The sequence below is a fragment of the Somniosus microcephalus genome, chromosome 26 (assembly GCF_052327205.1).
Source record: "Somniosus microcephalus isolate GS21.2 chromosome 26, FLI_Smic_1.0, whole genome shotgun sequence".
NCBI classification, from domain to species: Eukaryota; Metazoa; Chordata; class Chondrichthyes; order Squaliformes; family Somniosidae; genus Somniosus; species Somniosus microcephalus.
The window spans coordinates 51517287-51534799 of NC_141012.1; the positions used below are offsets into that span (position 1 = coordinate 51517287).

Genomic DNA, 17513 nt, shown 5'->3' on the forward strand with positions numbered 1-17513 from the left:
CCAGGTTGATACCTGGGATGGCAGGAATGACGTATGAGGAGAGATTGGGTGGATTGGGCTTATACTCGCTGGAGTTTAGAAGAATGAGAGGGGATCTCATTGAAACTTATAAAATACTAACAGGACTAGATAGACTGGATGCAGGAAGGATGTTCCCGATGGCTGGGGAGTCCAGAACCAGGGGTCACAGTCTAAGGATAAATGTTAAGCCATTTAGGACAGAGATGAGGAGGAATTTCTTCACCCAGAGAGTGGTGAACCTATGGAATTCTCTACCACAGAAGGCAGTAGAGGCCAATTCATTAAATATATTCAAGAAGGAGTTAGATATATTTCTTAAGGCTAAAGGGATCAAGGGATATGGAGAGAAGGCAGGGACAGGGTACTGAATTTGGATGATCGGCCATGATCACATTGAATGGCGGAGCAGGCGCGAGGGGCCGAATGGCCTACTCCTGCTCCTGCTCCTATCTTCTATGTCTCTATGTATAGGACAGGATCAGAGAGCACGGATCGGAGCTGGGGCAAGGACTGAGGGCACGAATTGAAGCTAGAGTAGGAATTACGGACATCAATCCGAACAAGGAAAGAATTGGGAGCACAGATCGGAATTAGGGCAGGAATTACGGACACAAATCAGAGGTAGAGCAGGAACTATGGACACAGATAAAGATAGATGGGGGTAGGGGAGAGAGAGATAGGGTAGAGAGAGAGAGATGCAGGTAGAGAGAGAGATGGGTTAGAGAGAGAATGGGGTAGAGAGATTGGGGTAGAGATGTGGATTATTTGTGGTCATAATTTTGATGTGTAAGTGGTGCCATGCATGAGAACATATTTACAAACAAGAAAATAAAATCATTTTTCTCTATAGCTTCATAATTTTGCTTCAACAAAGCTAGACATGCCCACTCCTGCAGAGTAACAGCAGGGGTGCTACAACTGTTCTCAGTGAATCTAGGCTAGAGAGGGCAAGATGTGCAAGGGTTCTTGCTCCCAATCGCTATCCAGAGACTCGCCCCAATTAGAAGTGCACATGGACACGTGCTGGGGACACAACTGATCTTGGCTGTGATGGCCTGCCACAGTTGAATAGTCCACGCAGCAAGGTTCCCAGATGAATAATGGTTACTTGGATGAAGTACCAGAGAGCATCGGGAGCCCATGTAACTGGATCTCAGCGAGGAATGGGGAACGTGGCAGGAAAACAATCTTTCTGTAGCATTTGGCTCCAAACACACAGAAGCGAGTCTACATATTCCAGGAATTGGAGAGGATGCTGGCTCTGGCTCGTCTCTGCTCTACAGCCGATTCCAGGCCTTGTGCCTTTGTGAATTATGGGGCAGGTTTGGATGTGGCAGCACCGTGATCCAACTCGGCCAGTGATCCAGATAAACTCAGACAGCATGATCCACGACTGTGGAACCAGCAGTACAGGTTCGAATAAACCAGAGGGAAGCAGGAGTTAACAGAAACCTGACAGTAAAACGAGAGGGATGTGGAGAAACGTTCTGTAACCAGGAATTGCACAAATTGCATATCAGCACTTTGCTCTCTGACTAACCTCCCTAGCCACACGGTCAGTTAAGGTCCCTGTCCTTTAAATAGTTCAAGTGTCACCCTTCTAACTGCCCTAACACACCCTGATTGATGAGTGCTAGACTGAGCAGTTGATGCTCTTGTCCTCACCTCTAACCTAAGCTATATTCTATAACCAGAAATAACAACAGGAAATGCTGGAAAAACTCAGCAGGCCAGGCAACATCCGTGGAGAGAGAAACAGAGTCAACAGAACTGACGAAGGGTCTTCGACCCGAAACGTTAACTCTGTTTCTCTCTCCACGGATGTTGCCTGGCCTGCTGAGTTTTTCCAGCGGTTTCTGTTGTTATTTCGGATTTTCAGCATCTGTAGTATTTTGCTATCCTATAACCAGAGTTGGATTGGGAACTCACTGGCGTTGTTCACTGCAGTACTTACAGTACAGTTCGCTCCTTTACATTTCTATTTTATATTCCATAGTTGCTGACCGGGACCATCGAAGCACTTCTCCCTCTCATTGCCCTTACCCCTCTTGGAGATGCTACAGCCTTTGTTCAGCACCAGCTGCTCAATGCAGCTCAGATGGGGAAAAATGTAACATTTCCCCCCCCCCCCCCCGCCCCCCAACGTGACGCTTGTGAAAAACTGAACTGCAGCAAGGACACAGTCAGTCCTGCCCCAAGCTACTGCTGCCACATAAATAGGACATTACCTCACAGTCAATGACATGCAAAACCCCCGGAGCAATACATCATCCTCCACCTGTGCCTTTTAATCTGCTGCTTCGAAGAGATTTAATCCCGTAAGCGCACAGGCAGGTTTTTCATCAACCCTCATTTCCATGAAAAGACACAGGAGCTTTAAATAAGGGCAGACAGGATTAATGCATCACTGAGACCCAGACCAGGAAGTGTGCTGCCCCCAGACCTCATCACTAGCCAACCCCTCCCATCGCCCGCACCCTCTCTTACCCACTGCAGCTCTTCTCACCATTTACCTTCATTCTGCGCCTTTTTCTCTCCCTCTTTATTTTCAAAGACGCAGGCACAGTGCACAGTACTGAAAATTAATCCCAGGCTTTGGACTAAAGTACTCAAACATTTGATATCCAATGATCCAATAAAAGCTGCAGACTGCCAGGCGATTCCCTGGGAGGATTCTGGGGGAGGTTTTCATTAAACACCGGGTTTCCTTCCTTTATAAAACCACTAGTACTTTTCAAAAAATTCACACCTCTCAAGGCAGTGACACTGGGGGTGACTGTATCAATGGGGATGTGATGGAGGCGGGAAAGCTGCTTGTCGGGTTTTAGTCCCGCCTCCATCGACGTCTGGCCAACCCACGCTATTTTCCCTTGATTGGCCTTGTTAAGCCCAGTGGGCTTAGCCGGCCAATTAAGGGAAAGCCACTGACAGATGACATCAGCGAATGACGTTTCATCTGTCAAGATTTTTTGACAGATGAATTGTCATCGTTTGACAGCTCTGTGAAGCTGTCAAACGCTGACAGTCTGTCTTCTAAGTTGAGACATTGGACACAGGCTCACTTAGAAAGCCTTCCTGCGCAGAAAGCAGAAGGCTGCGGCATTTAAGAATGCAGCGGCCATTCTGCTTTCTCTGCCGGTGAGATGAGGCAGCTCCGCAGTCTAAAGGGATGAAGCCTGGAGGAAGAAGCAAAGGTAAATAATCTTATTAAAACACTTTAGACTCACCTCACACACTTACCTCTCTACACTTGCACTCATCACTCCCCTGCACACCAGACCCCTCGACCCCTCCGACCCCTGGCTCACCTCACTGACCCTGGCGAGATTCGGAGCCATCGGGAAGCCCACACTTTAGGGCTCAAAATAGGGATTAGCCAAAAAACTGCCCGTTAACAGGCAGTTAATTGGCACTAATCCCCTTCCCGCCTCGAGGAGGCGGGACCCGGTGCGGGTCGGGTACCCGCCTCCTGGGAAGATAGCATGGAGGCGGGTTGGGGGCGGGATGGGTACCCGCTCCCAGATTCCGCCATTTCCCTGGCTGTCCCGCCTCCATACCCGCCTCCCCAGGGCTGGGAAACTTGCCCCCTTAGTGCGGATGAGTCATATTACACTAAATCCTGCTCCAGGGGTTCAGGTGGACATAAAAGATCTCATGGCACTATTCAGACACGAGCAGGGAGTTCTCCCAGTGTCCTGGTTAACATTCCTCCCTCAACCAACGCCAACACTCATCTCATTTGCTGTTTGTGAGAACTTGCTGTGCGTAAACTGGCTGCCGCACAGTGTCATATTATACAGTGGTTACGCTTCAAAAACAATTCATTGCACATGAAAACAATTGAGGTAACCGAGAGACATGATAAGGCATCATCTAATTGCAAGTTCTTTCTTTCCTTTGACACTGGGGATCAGCATCTGGCTCTTCCCTGCACCATGTGTCATTTCCCCTGATCTCAACACTGTTACTGGAAGCCCAGCATCATGAGTGTAAAGGTCAGACCACGGTAAGAACAAGGGTGACATAAACGGTCAGGGAACACATAGTTATAGAATATAAGTATAAAATAATGGTTTGAAATAAAGTGAGATGAAGAGTTAATATAAGCAAATTAATTTGCCTGTACAGCAATGTGCAGAGCATCCAAAACAAAGCAGGGGAACTGGAGCAATAATCCATAACAAAGAGCCAGATGTAGTAGGGACAACTGAAACATGGCTACATAAAGAACAAGACTATCAGTTAAATATTGTAAGATAAGGTATTTAGAAAGGATAGGGAAGGAAGTGGGGTGGGGTAGCTGTACTAATTAGAGATAACAATGGCAGTAGGAAAAGGGACATAACTAACATTAAGATAGAAACAGAATCCTATGGATTGAGATAAAGGATAAGAAGGGATTGATCACACTAATAGAAACATAGAAGATAGGAGCAGGAGTAGGCCATTCGGCCCCTCGAGCTTGTTCTGCCATTTAATGAGATCATGGCTGATCATCCAAATTCAGTACCCTGTCCCTGCCTTCTCCCCATATCCCTTGATCCCTTTAGCCTTAAGAAATATATCTAACTCCTTCTTGAATATATTTAATAAGTTTGCCTCAACTGCCATCTGTGGTAGAGAATTCCCCAGGTTCACCACTCTCTGGGTGAAGAAGTTCCTCCTCATCTCAGTCCTAAATGGCTTACCCCTTATCCTTAGACTGTGACCCCTGGTTCTGGACACCCCCGCCATCGGGAACATCCTTCCTGCATCTAGTCTGTCTAGTCCTGTTAGAATTTTATAAGTTTCAATGAGATCCCCTCTCATTCTTCTAAACTCCAGTGAGTATAAGCCCAATCGACCCAATCTCTCCTTATACGTCATTCCTGCCATCCCAGGTATCAGTCTGGTGAATCTTCGCTGCACTCCCTCCATGGCAAGAACATCCTTCCTCAGATAAGGCGACCAAAACTGCACACAATACTCAAGGTGCGGTCTCACCAAGGCCCTGTACAACTGTAGCAAGACATTCTTGCTCCTGTACTCGAATCCTCTCGCTATGAAGGCCAACATACCAGTTGCCTTCTTAACCGCCTGCTGCACCTGCATGCTTACCTTCAGCGACTGGTGCACAAGGACACCCAGGTCTCGTTGCACTTCCCCTTCTCCCAATCTATTGCCGTTCAGATAATAATCTGCCCTCCTGTTTTTGCCACCGATATTAAAAGAAGCTAAGCAAGAGATAGCAGAGACACTATTACATATAGATTTTAAAAAATGCATTAGAAAAGGGAATAGTGCCAGCGGACTGATGGAATGCTAATGTTATTCCTATATTTAAAAAGGGACATAGAACAAGTCCAGGGAACTATAGACAATTAAGCTTAATGTCGATAATAGGAAAGATAATATAATTTTTATTCAAAGATGTAATAGAAAAACATCTAGAAATCGAAATATAATAGAGTAGTCAGCACGGATTTCAAAAGGGAAGGTCATGCTTGATCAAACCTTATTGAATTCTTTGAAGAAGTAACAGAAAGAGCAGACAAGGGTAATGTAGTAGATGTAATATACTTGGATTTTCAAAAGGCATAATAGATTCATGAGCATGTAGAGTTAGGGGACAAGTAGCAGAAGGGTTAACAAGCCTCCTACAAAACAGAAAAAAGAGAGTAGGGGTAAAAGGTAGTTATTCAGACTGGCAGAGGTAGAATGGCGGTGTTCCACAGGGATTGGTGCTGAGACCACTGCTGTTCACCATTTACATAAACGATATGGACTATGGAATTGGAAGTACAATATCAACATTTGTGGATGACACTAAATTAGGGTTATAGTTAATACTGAGGAAGACTGCGACAAAATACAAGTCAGTAATAAACTTGCAGAATGGGCGTGGAAATGACAAATTAATTTCAATATAAATTAAGTGTGCTGTGAGGTGCTGCATTTTGGTAGGAGGAATAAGAATGGCCGCATACTCCTTGGAAAATAGAGTCTAAATGCGGTAGAGGAACAAGGAGTGAAGAAACAGCAAAAGGCGGAAAACATTGGTGGGAGTTGTGTATAATCCACCAAACAGTAGTGGTAATGTAGGGCACAGTATCAATCAAGAAATTAGAAGTGCATGTAACAAGGGCTATACGGTAATCATGGGGGACTTTAATCTACATATTGACAGGGCAAATCAAATTACTACTAATGGTGTGGAGGACGAATTCTTGGAATGCATGCGAGATGGTTTCCTGGATCAGTATGTGGAGGAACCAACCAGGAAACAGGCTATTCTGGATCTGGTACTGTGTAATGAGAAAGGGCTAATCAATAATCTTGTGGTAAAGGGGCCTTTAGGGACAAGTGACCATAATATGATTGAATTTTACATTAAGTTTGAGAGTGATGTACAGGAAACTTTGTGCTATCCGGCACCGACGGGACCGAGCTGTTGCCGTCCCATCAAAACTGCCGGACAAACCAGCGCTAATTTTGAAACATACGGAGATTTTGAGCTCCGTATCTGGCAACAAACCCTGTTGCTTAGCAACAGCTTCTAAACAGTCGGCCGTACCTTGCAAGCGTCTCTGTAGCTTAGCAACAGCTTCAGCGAGACCTTGCAGAGCCTGACTGGTGAAAAAAAAGCAACGAACAGAAAAAAAACCTAACGAAACGGCTCCTGATTTTTGCCGGTGGCTCGAGCATTCCGGACAGTTAACCTCCGGATAAACCAAAGTTTCCTGTAGTCCAATCTGAAACTAAGGTCTTCAATCTAAACAGAGGAAACTACAAGGGACAAGTTGGCCATGGTAGATTGGGAGACTACACTAAAAGGTATGAAGGTGGACATACAATGGCTAACATTCAAGGAAATAATGCATAATTTGCAACAAACATATATTCCTCTAGGGCATAAAAACCCAAAAGGAAAAGTGATCCAACCATGGCTAACAAAAGAAATTAAAGCCAGTATTAAGTCAAAGGAGGAAGCTTATAAAGTTGCCAGAAAAAGCAGTCAGCCTGAGGATTGGGACCTTTTTAGAAATCAGCAAAGGGGGACCAAGAAATTGATAAAGGGAAAGTGGAATATGAGCACAAACGAGCGAAAAATATAAAAACGGATTGTAAAAGCTTCTATAGGTATGTGAGAAGACTGGTGAAGGTAATTGTAGGTCCTTTACAGTCAGAGACGGGAGAATTTATAATGGGGAATGAGGAAATGGCAGAGAAATTAAATAAATACTTTGTTTCTGTCTTCATGGAGGAAGACACAAAAAACCTCCCAGAAATATGAGAAAACCAAGGGTGTGGCGAGAATGAGGAACTTAAAGAAATTATTAGTAAAAAAACAGTACTAGCAAAATTAATGGGACTAATCGTCGATAAATCCCAAGGACCGGATGGCCTACATCCTAGGGTTTTGAAAGAGGTGGTCATTGGGATAGTGGACGCATTGGTTGTCATCTTCCAAAATTCTATAGATTCTGGAACGGTTCCTGCAGATTGGAGGATAGCAAATGTAACCCCGCTATTTAAGAAAGGACGGACAGAGAAAACGGGGAACTACAGACCTGTTAGCCTCACATCAGTAATTGGAAAAATGCTGGAATCTATTCTAAAAAATACAATAACTGGGCACTTAGAAAACTAATAGTAAGATTGGGCAGTCAACATGGATTTATGAAAGGGAAGTCCTGTTTGACAAACCTATTGGAGTTCTTTGAGGATGTAACTAGTGGAGTAGACAAAGGGGAACTGGTAGATGTGGTGTATTTAGATTTTCAGAAGGCCTTCGATAAGGTCCCACACAAGAGGTTGGTGAACAAAATTAGGGCACATGGAATTGGGGGTAATATACTAGCATGGATTGAGAATTGGTTAACAGACAGAAAACAAAGAGTAGGGATAAACAGGTCTTTTTCAGGATGGCAGGCTGTGACTAGTGGGGTACCGCAAGGATCAGTGCTTGGGCCCCAGCTATTCACAATCTATATCAATGATTTGGATGAGGGGACTAAATGTAACATTTCCAAATTTGCTGATGATACAAAGCTAGGTGGCAGTGTCAGTTGTGAAGAGAACGTGAAGAGGTTTCAAGGGGATCTCGATAGGCTCAGTGAGCGGGCGAGAACATGGCAGATGGAATATAATGTGGATAAATGTGAAGTTATCCACTTTGGTAGAAAAAACAGAAAGGCAGAGTAATTCCTAAGTGGTGAGGATTGGGGAATGCAGATGCTCAAAGGGACCTGGGTGTCCTTGTACATGAGTCACTGAAAGTGAATGTGCAGGTGCAGCAAGCCATTAGGAAGGCAAATGGTATGCTGGCCTTTATTACAAGAGGATTTGAGTACAGGAGTAAAGAAGTCTTACTCCAATTATATAGGGCTTTGGTGAGACCACATCTGGAGTACTGTGTACAATTTTGGTCTCCTTACCTAAGGAAAGGTATACTTGCCATAGAGGGAGTGCAACGAAGGTTCACATAGAAGAAAGGAGCAGGAGTAGGCCATTCAGCCCCTCGAGCCTGTTCCGCCATTTAATGAGAACCTGGCTGATCATCCAAATTCAGTACCCTGTCCCTGCTTTCTCCCCATATCCCTTGATCCCTTTAGCCTTAAGGAATATATCTAACTCTTCTTGAATATATTTAATGAATTGGCCTCAACTGCCTTCTGTGTAGAGAATTCCACAGGTTCACCACTCTCTGGGTGAAGAAATTCCTCCTCATCTCAGTCCTAAATGGCTTACCCCTTATCCTTAGACTGTGGCCCCAGGTTCTGGACTCCCCCGCCATCGGGAACATCCTTCCTGCATCTAGTCTGTCTAGTCCTGTTAGAATTTTAGAAGTTTCAATGAGATCCCCTCTCATTCTTCTAAACTCTAGCGAATACAAGCCCAATCGACCCAATCTCTCTTCATACGTCATTCCTGCCATCTCAGGTATCAGTCTGGTGAATCGTCATTGCACTACCTCCATGGCAAGAACATCCTTCCTCAGATAAGGCAACCAAAACTGCACACAATACTCAAGGTGCGGTCTCACCAAGGCCCTGTACAACTGCAGCAAGTCATCCTTGTCCTGTACTCGAATCCTCTCGCTATGAAGGCCAACATACCATTTGCCTTCTTAACCACCTGCTGCACCTGCATGCTTGCCTTCAGCGACTGGTGCACAAGGACACCCAGGTCTCGTTGCACTTCCCCTTTTCCCAATCTACTGCCGTTCAGATAATAATCTGCCTTCCTGTTTTTGACACCAAAGTGGATAACCTCGCATTTATCCACATTATACTGCATCTGCCCAATCGCCCAACCTGTCCAAATCATACTGGAGTTTCTCTGCATCCTCCTCACAGCACACACGCCCACCCAGCTTTGTGTCGTCTGCAAACTTGGCGATATTACATCTAGTTCCCTCGTCTAGATCATTAATATATATTGTGAATAACTGGGGTCCTAGCACCGATCCCTGCAGTACCCCACTAGTCACTGCCTGCCACTCGGAAAAAGACCCGTTTATTCCAATTCTTTGCTTCCTGTCTGCCAACCAGTTCTCTGTCCAAGTCAGTACCTTACCCCCAATCCCATGTGCTTTAACTTTACACACTAATCTCTTATGCGGGACCTTATCGAAAGCCTTCTGAAAGTCCAAATCCACCACATCCACTGGTTCTCCCTTATCTATTCTACCAGTCACATTCTCAAAAAATTCCAGTAGATTAGTCAAGCACGATTTACCTTTTGTAAATCCATGTTGACTTTGTCCAATCCTGTCACTGTTTTCCAAGTGCTCTGCTATTACATCTTTTATAATGGACTCTAGCATTTTCCCCACTACCAATGTCAGGCTTACCGGTCTATAACTCCCCGTTTTCTCTCTACCACCTTTTTTAAATAGTGGGGTTACATTAGCTACCCTCCAATCCATGGGAACTGTTCCAGAGTCTATAGAATTTTGGAAGATGACCAACAATGCATCTACTATTTCTAGGGCCACTTCCTTAAGTACCCTAGGATGTAGATTATCAGGCCCTGGAGATTTATCGGCCTTCAATCCCATCAATTTCCCGAACACTATTTCCCTACAAATACTGATTTCATTCAGTTCCTCCCTCTCATTAGATCCTATGTTCCCCGACATCTATGGGAGGTTATTTGTGTCCTCCTTTGTGAAGACAGAACCAAAGTATGTATTTAATTGGTCTGCCATTTCTTTGTTCCCCATTATAAATTCCCCTGATTCTGACTGCAAGGGACCTACGCTTGACTTCACCAATCTTTTTCTCTTCACATATCTATAGAAGCTTTTACAGTCAGTTTTTATGTTCCCTACAAGCTTACTCTCATACTCTATTTCCCCCCTTTTAATTAATCCCTTTGTCCTCCTTTGATTGATTCCTGGGATGGCAGGACTGTCGTATGAGAAGAGATTGAGTAAACTAGGCCTGGCTTCTCTTGAATTCAGAAGAGAGGGGATCTCATTGAAGCATTCAAAATTATTACAAGGCTTGATAGGGTGGATGCTGGGAGAATGTTTCCCTTGGCTGGGGAGTCTAGAACCAGGTGCCACAGCCTCAGGATAAAGGGTAGGCCATTCAGGACTGAGATGAGAAGAAATTTCTTCACACAGAGGGTGGTGAATCTTTGGAATTCTCTACCCCAGAGGGCTGTGGAGGCTCAGTCATTGGGTATATTCAAAACAGAAGTCGATAGATTTCTGACTAGTAAGGGCATCAAGGGATATGGCGATAGGGCTGGTGAATGGAATTGAGGCAGAAGATCAGCCATGATCTCATTGAATGGCGGAGCAGGCTCGAAGGGTCGAATGGCCGACTCCTGCTCCTATTTCTTATGTTCTTATAAGTTATAACGCAAGTTAACAAGGTCATAAAAAAATCGAAACAAAGCACTGGGGTACATTTCTAGAGGAATAGAATTGAAAAGCAGGGAAGTTATGTTAAACTTGTATGGAACCTTGGTTAGACCACACTTAGGTATTGTGCACAGTTCAGGTCTTCATATTAAAAAAAAGTATATCGAGGTACCGGAGAGAGTGCAATAACGATTCACCAGGATGATACCAGGACTGAGAGGATATACTTATCAGGAAGAGGCTGGGGTTCTTTTCTCTCGAGGCTGAGTGTCAAATTTTGTTAGATAATCGCTCAGGTGAAGCGCCTTGGGAGATTTTACTATGTTTAAGGCACTCTATAAATGGTTGATGATGTTGAAGTGGGAGGAAGCTCAGATGAAACATAAACACGGGCCTAGACCAGCTGGGCCGAATGGCCTGTTCCTGTGCTTTAAATCATTTGTATATGCAAGACTGAGGGGTGACCTACTGGGGTTCTTTAAAATTATGAAGTGGTTTGATAAGGTAGACGTGGAGAAGATATTTCCACTTGTGGGGGAGTCAAAAACTAGGGAGCATAAATATAAGATAGTCACTAATAAATCAAATAAGGAATTAAGGAGAAACTTCTTTACCCAGAGAGTGGTGAGAATGTGGAACTGCCTACAACATCTACTGAATGTAATTTCCTATATTACAACAACGACTACACTTCAAAAGGCTGTAAAGCACCTTGGGACATCCTGAGATCGTGAAAGTCACTGTATAAATCCAAGTTCTTTCTTTCACAGGGAGTAGAATAGATGCATTTAAGGGGAAGGTAGGTAAGTACATGAGGGGGAAAGGAATAGAGGGGTACTGCTGGGGTTAGATGAAGAGGGATGGGAGGAGGCCCGTGTGGAGCATGGACCTGTTGGGCCAAAAGGTCTATTTCTGTGCTGTAAAATTCTAAGGCGGAAAAATTCGGTTGCTTTGCCCCTGCCGTTAGCACCCTAAGAGGGCGCTAATGGGGTGCAAAGCAACTGGCACCCGGGCACAGTGCTGTTTGCGCCGCTCACGAAATTGGCCAGACATTTTGCAGTAGCACTAATCACTGCCGCCACGATCTCCTGCGCCCGCAAATCGTGATGTCAGTCGAGCATGCAACGCCCCCATAGCGCCATGGACCGGATATTTGAGTGGCGCCCCCTGCCTTACCGCCTGCCACTAGCAACGACAGGTTGAGGGGAGCGTTTTGCAGTCGGGAAGGGACTGGGGGAGCACTATTTAAAGGCGACCGCTTCCTGCCTTTTTTTGTTGGCGACATTTTTGCACCGGGCATTCTGAGAGAGAGAGAGACTTCTGGAGAGATTCAACGCTGTGTGAAGGCGTTTTGGGTACTGAGCAGCACTTTGCAGGTTCATTTTGATTTGACCTTCCTTGCATCGATTTAGAAGAGACGATGGGGGCTGCACTCGGAGCTCTTTCCCTGGGCCTCTCCATTGTTCTTTCCAGCAGATTTGATGTACAGGTCTCTCCAGGCCGAGATTCAAGGCTGCAATGAGCAGGGTGTGGATGGAGAGCAAGATCGACCCTCCCCTTTAAGAACTGGCCGGCGCCAGTGTGTCTGTGTTCCATCGCTGACTGACATCACATGAGCTTCGCCAGCGCTCTGAGGTAGCGCCTCGCTCCTCGGCGTTAGCGCCTTAAGAGAGGTGTGTAGTGCCTGATTTAGCGCTCCAATCACCTCCAGGGGCGATAGAAGCCAAGTTTGCAGTCGGAGGCGATAATTAGCGCCAGGCACTAAACTTTGTGCCCGGCCGATAATCGCGCCCCAAACGGGGCGATACTGAATTTCTCCCCCTAAGTAATTCTATGTAATCTCACCAAGTGATGTGTCTCAAGGTCAAAGACTCGCAGAAATGTCTGAACAGAGTCAGGTAAGCAGAACATCTACCCAAATGACTGAAGGGTTTATATTCAAAACTTCCGAGGGGTCCGAGAAAGGCTCTTGAACATCACTTGCGAATAACCACAGATAGCCAGAGAAAAACGCTTAAAAATAGTAGACATTCAAACCTCATTATAAACCCATGGAAACTACCAGAACCATCTGATATGGGCTCCGTACTCAGCTGCGAACAAAACTGGCCAGTTCCTTTTAAGTTTGCCTGCTTAACAATAGTGACCAACGTTCCCTCTAAGCTGTGCGCGGGCCCGGCCACGCAGTAATCGGAAATCTCCCGCGCAGGCTGCTCACAAGCTTTTACATTGGAAATACCACTCATGCGCAGAAATTTAAAGGGATTGCACATTGAAAGAAACAGGCCGTGCAGAACATAGTGCAGCCTACAGGGAAACTTGACAGTGACTATAGTTCATTGGCTGCGAAGCAGTTTAGGACCTCCTAAGGGCATGAAAGGCGGTGTAAATGCAGGTTCTTAATAAAGCAGCTTGTTACAATGAGGTGTGACTGCATCTCTCAGGTGTGCTATGAGCTGTACAATGTCTGACTTGTCTGAAGTTCCCCATTCTCCACCGCAGCGTTGCAGAGTTCTCTGTAGCTAACTTCTGCTCCGCTTCACCTGAGGTGAGAGAGCCCATTAGGAAGGAAACAGCTGCAGCTTCAACTTTGAAGACCTTAACAATACCTGTCCTAATTCTTACATTACAACAGTGACTATACTTCAAAAGTACTTCACTGACTGTAAAGTGCTTTGGAACGTCCTGAAAGGTGCTGTATAAATGCAGGTCTCTTTCTTCATCCGTAATCAGAGTGAGCTGACAACAGATCTGAACCATCTGTGAGCTGTGAAATTGTTTGACGAAATGCATTAAATCAAGGACACCACCGATAAGTAAATTCCCAGCTCTGCCCCGAGTACCCAGATTACAGAATCTATTAGCGAGGAAGCGACTGTACTGCAAGGTTATTATTAGCAGTGACAGCACCTGGGGAATCATTCCCATCAATGACCTGACACATTTACACTGCAACTGAAATAAAGTGCAGCAAACTCTTCAGAGCCACTTCAAAGACCTTCTGGGGCAGGCAGAAAGCACTTACTGTATTTCATGCTGCTGAAAAGTGTTCAATATATTCTGCAATCTCCTTTAACCTGCCCTAGTGATAGAACAACTCTTCCACTAGCTAGATAATGTGCTTTTCCCGGTTGCAATGTGATTATGTGCTGCAGTAGACTTAGAGAAGGAAAGGGGGGAGAGCTGGGGAGGGGAAAGAGGGGAGCAGAGAAGATGGGGAAGGGAGGGGAGGAGAGGGGAGCAGGAGAGGAGGGGAGAGGAGCAGGGGAGGGGAGCAGTAGAGGAAGGGAGGAGAGGGCTGGAGAGGGGTGCAGGAGAGGAAAGGGAAGGGTGAGGGGGAAGGGAAGGTTGAAGGCGGGGGGAAAGGGAGGCAAAAGTACAGGGATGGGAAGAAGGGGTAAGGACAGGAGGGGGAGGAAGAGCGGGGCCAAGGAAGCAAAGAGATAAAAGGGCCAGGAGAAAGAAAAAAATGCGAGGGAAGAGGATGAGGGCTGCAGGAGGAAGAGAAAGCAGAGCAGAGGCAGCGGGAGGCAAAAAAAGAGCAAGCGGGGAGAAGAAAGTAAAGAGAATAAGGAGAAGAGGGCATGGCCAAGTCCGGGGGGGAGGGGGAGTTTGCATAACAGAGAGTATGACTTGCCATAAACAAGTATGAGCAGGGATGGGGGGGAAATGGTGGGAATGGGGCTAAAGTGAGGGGGTGTCTTCATTTGGAGCCTTGCCTGAGTTGAAGCAGAAGGAGGGGAGCTGTCTCCCGCAATCTTTCTCCTGCAGTTTGGAATTTGTCACTAATGCTACTCCACATGTGCACTGTAAGGTTCGTGGGACACACTACTCCAGCTGTTTCCCTTCCTATCTCCAAATAATGAACGGTGATTTCCTGCACTGCCCAAACACGGGCACCATACCTCCACACTGTCCTTCAGCCAGTCTGTACGCGGCAGCTCCGCCAGCTGGGAAAAACGCCGGTCGTAAATGCAGAGATGGAGGTGTTTATCCAGCACCCGGAAATCTTCATAACTCCTCTTCACAATCCAACTCCTGCCCTGCGGATAGAGGAGAGTTTACTGAAGACACTGAACATATGTCACTTGAGAACAGAGCCAAAAAAAATCAAGCAAATTTAAAAAAGAAAACAGCTTGTTTCGGCAACTGTCTTAAAGATGCATCCTAGTATTTTATTAACTTCACATCCACTGGCACTTTCAGCAAATTATCAATTCACTCAAAGGTCAAGACCCAAATCCTTTCTCATCTTCCCTGATGGACGTCCTTCACCATGTTCCAATATGGACTGAGTCACATTTTTAACCATTGAAGTCCATTGCCTGTCTAATTAGTTGCCACCTTTAACCTTGATACCTGTCCACACAACTTAGCTTCAACTAAAATGAAGTTGGGATCATCAGCAAGTGTTATATTACAAGATCCCGCCTACAGGTCAGTTCTGATTAGTACAGGCTCCTGTGTAACTCCACCAGTCACTGCCCGCACCCACCCCGTCCCTCCCACCCCCACCCACCACAAGGCTTTTTGCCAATTATCATCTCCTGCTTTCTGTTGGCACTTTACAATCCAAGTCACTAATTTTTGCTATTAATTTCACGTCTTAATTTTTAGTCTCATGTTGGAATCCTATCTGAACATCTAACTGGATTATGTCCATTGAATGGACCTTGTCTACCCATTTAGTTACAAATTGCAAGAACTCCAGTAGATTTAAGAGCAGAGCCCGTTACTGCTCAATCCATATGAACTGTTCCTTATGAACTGTCTCTATTGTTCAGGTGAATAGCATCCTGTATCATTCCACCATTGATGTTCAGCTAACTGGGCTCATGCTTCACTATTTTTGTGGCTATGCCCTCACTGCTCAGGTACAGCCCCCTGCATTCACACCGGGATTTATTTAATAGCATCAAGGTTCAGTTTACCACTCGAGTACAGACTCAGCATCTTTAAACACAACAGATACTGCCCCAGAGTAAGCTTCGTCACATCTAATTGGCCAGCGCTCTGTACTGAAAGCTCTAAAGTGTCCTGGCCAATATTTATCCCTCAACCAGCATCACTGAAACAGGTTATCTTGGTCATTAGGCTCATTGCTGCTGGTGTGCGCAACTCTGCTGCCGTGTTTCTCTACATTACAATAGCCAACACACTTCATTGGCTGTAAAGCGGTTTGGGACATTCTGAGGTCATGAAAGGAGCTACAGGAAACTTTGGTTTATCCGGAGGTTATATGTCCGGAATACTCGATCTAACGGCAAAAATCAGGAGCCGTTTTCCATATTTTTTTTAGTTCTCGTTGCTTTTTTTTTCCCAGTCAAGCACTGCAAGGTCTGTAGCTATAGCAACAGCTTCAGCTACAGACGCTTGCAGCTGCAGCCGACTGTTTTGAAGCTGTTGCTAAGCAACAGGGTTTGTTGATTCACACGGAGCTTCTCAGTTACGTATGTTTAAACATTAACTCTGGTATGTCCGGCACTTTTGATGTTGCGGCACCAGCTCGGTCCCGTCAGTGGCGGATATCAGAAAGTTTCCTGTATATAAATGCAAGTTCTTTCTTCAACTTTTTACAGTCTCTCATCATTTAAATATTTCGAACCATTTAACAATTGTTTCCATAAAACCTTAAGCAGCTCAGTGACAATGGAGCACTCCCCCTCCCCCAAGACCCTTCCAATTGATGAGCTCACCGGAGCGGCCTACACCAGGGAGGAGGCCTGGCACGACAGTGCGGCATGTCCCTGTGCAAAGTTTTTTTTAAAAGGCGTACGATCTTTTTCTCAATGTATACATTTTCAACATAAAATTCACTACCTGGATCAAAAAGTACTCCCCATACACTTGCTTTCCTCTTTACACTTAAACTGGTTACCTTGCGGGTGATGGGAAGTACTCACCCGTAGTTACCGTGCCTAAAAGACATGTTTCCTTAACAAGAAAATTAGGAATGGTGTCCAAAATTCATCAAAAATTTCAGGAAGCATTTTATGCTGTTCAGGTCTCAAACGGAGCAATTAGCCAGACCCCTGGTACAGGGAAAGGCTGTGGGGGAGGGAGTGGGAATATAAATAAAATTCAAACCATCCCGCCCCATAATCAGCACAAACCATTTCTATAGAAAAAAATGACGAATATGAGCAGTTTTATTAAACAGGAACTATTTTCCTAAGAAACATCTGTGCTCTGTCAAAGCAGCTGTCAGTTTAGACTTTTCATTTCTTGCTGCTCCAGAGGCAGCTCCGAGGCCCCGGTCCACGAGGAATTAGACCACAGCTTGCTCCCTTTTGACCTTTAAAGCTGCAATGCATCAGTATAAGCAGAGAATGCTGCTTTCTCACAGCCTACACACGGCTATACTGAGTGAGTCCAGCCAGCTCACACGATCACTGCTACATATTTCAAACACTTTAAAAGAACCCAACTCTCTTGGCTAAACAGGAATGCAACAGTGTTCTGATTCTCATGGAAAATGGGAGATGCAGGCTCCCTTCTGCCGGCTGCAATGTGTGTGTGCGTGTGAGTGCGTGTGTGTCCCTTACGGTATGTGTGTGTGAGTGAGTGTGAGGGGTCCTTACAGTAGGGGGGGGGGGGGGGATGTGTGTGTGTGTGTGTGTGTGTGTGTGTGTGTGTG

At 45.5% G+C, this 17513-nt stretch overlaps 1 protein-coding gene across 4 annotated transcripts in view; it reads right to left on the reverse strand.

Annotated features, from left to right (window-relative positions):
* The window catches only part of arhgap32b (Rho GTPase activating protein 32b), a 646854-nt gene that overhangs the window by 140349 nt on the left and 488992 nt on the right, over window positions 1–17513 (reverse strand). For 2 of the 4 annotated variants that reach the window (XM_085968179.1, XM_085968180.1), the window contains exon 7: window positions 14782–14919. In XM_085968179.1, the coding sequence (XP_085824305.1) occupies window positions 14782–14919 (138 nt within the window). Of the gene's footprint in view, window positions 1–2249; window positions 2341–14781; window positions 14920–17513 lie in introns of those variants that run through there. The other 2 variants (XM_085968181.1, XM_085968182.1) reach the window with 2 other exon arrangements.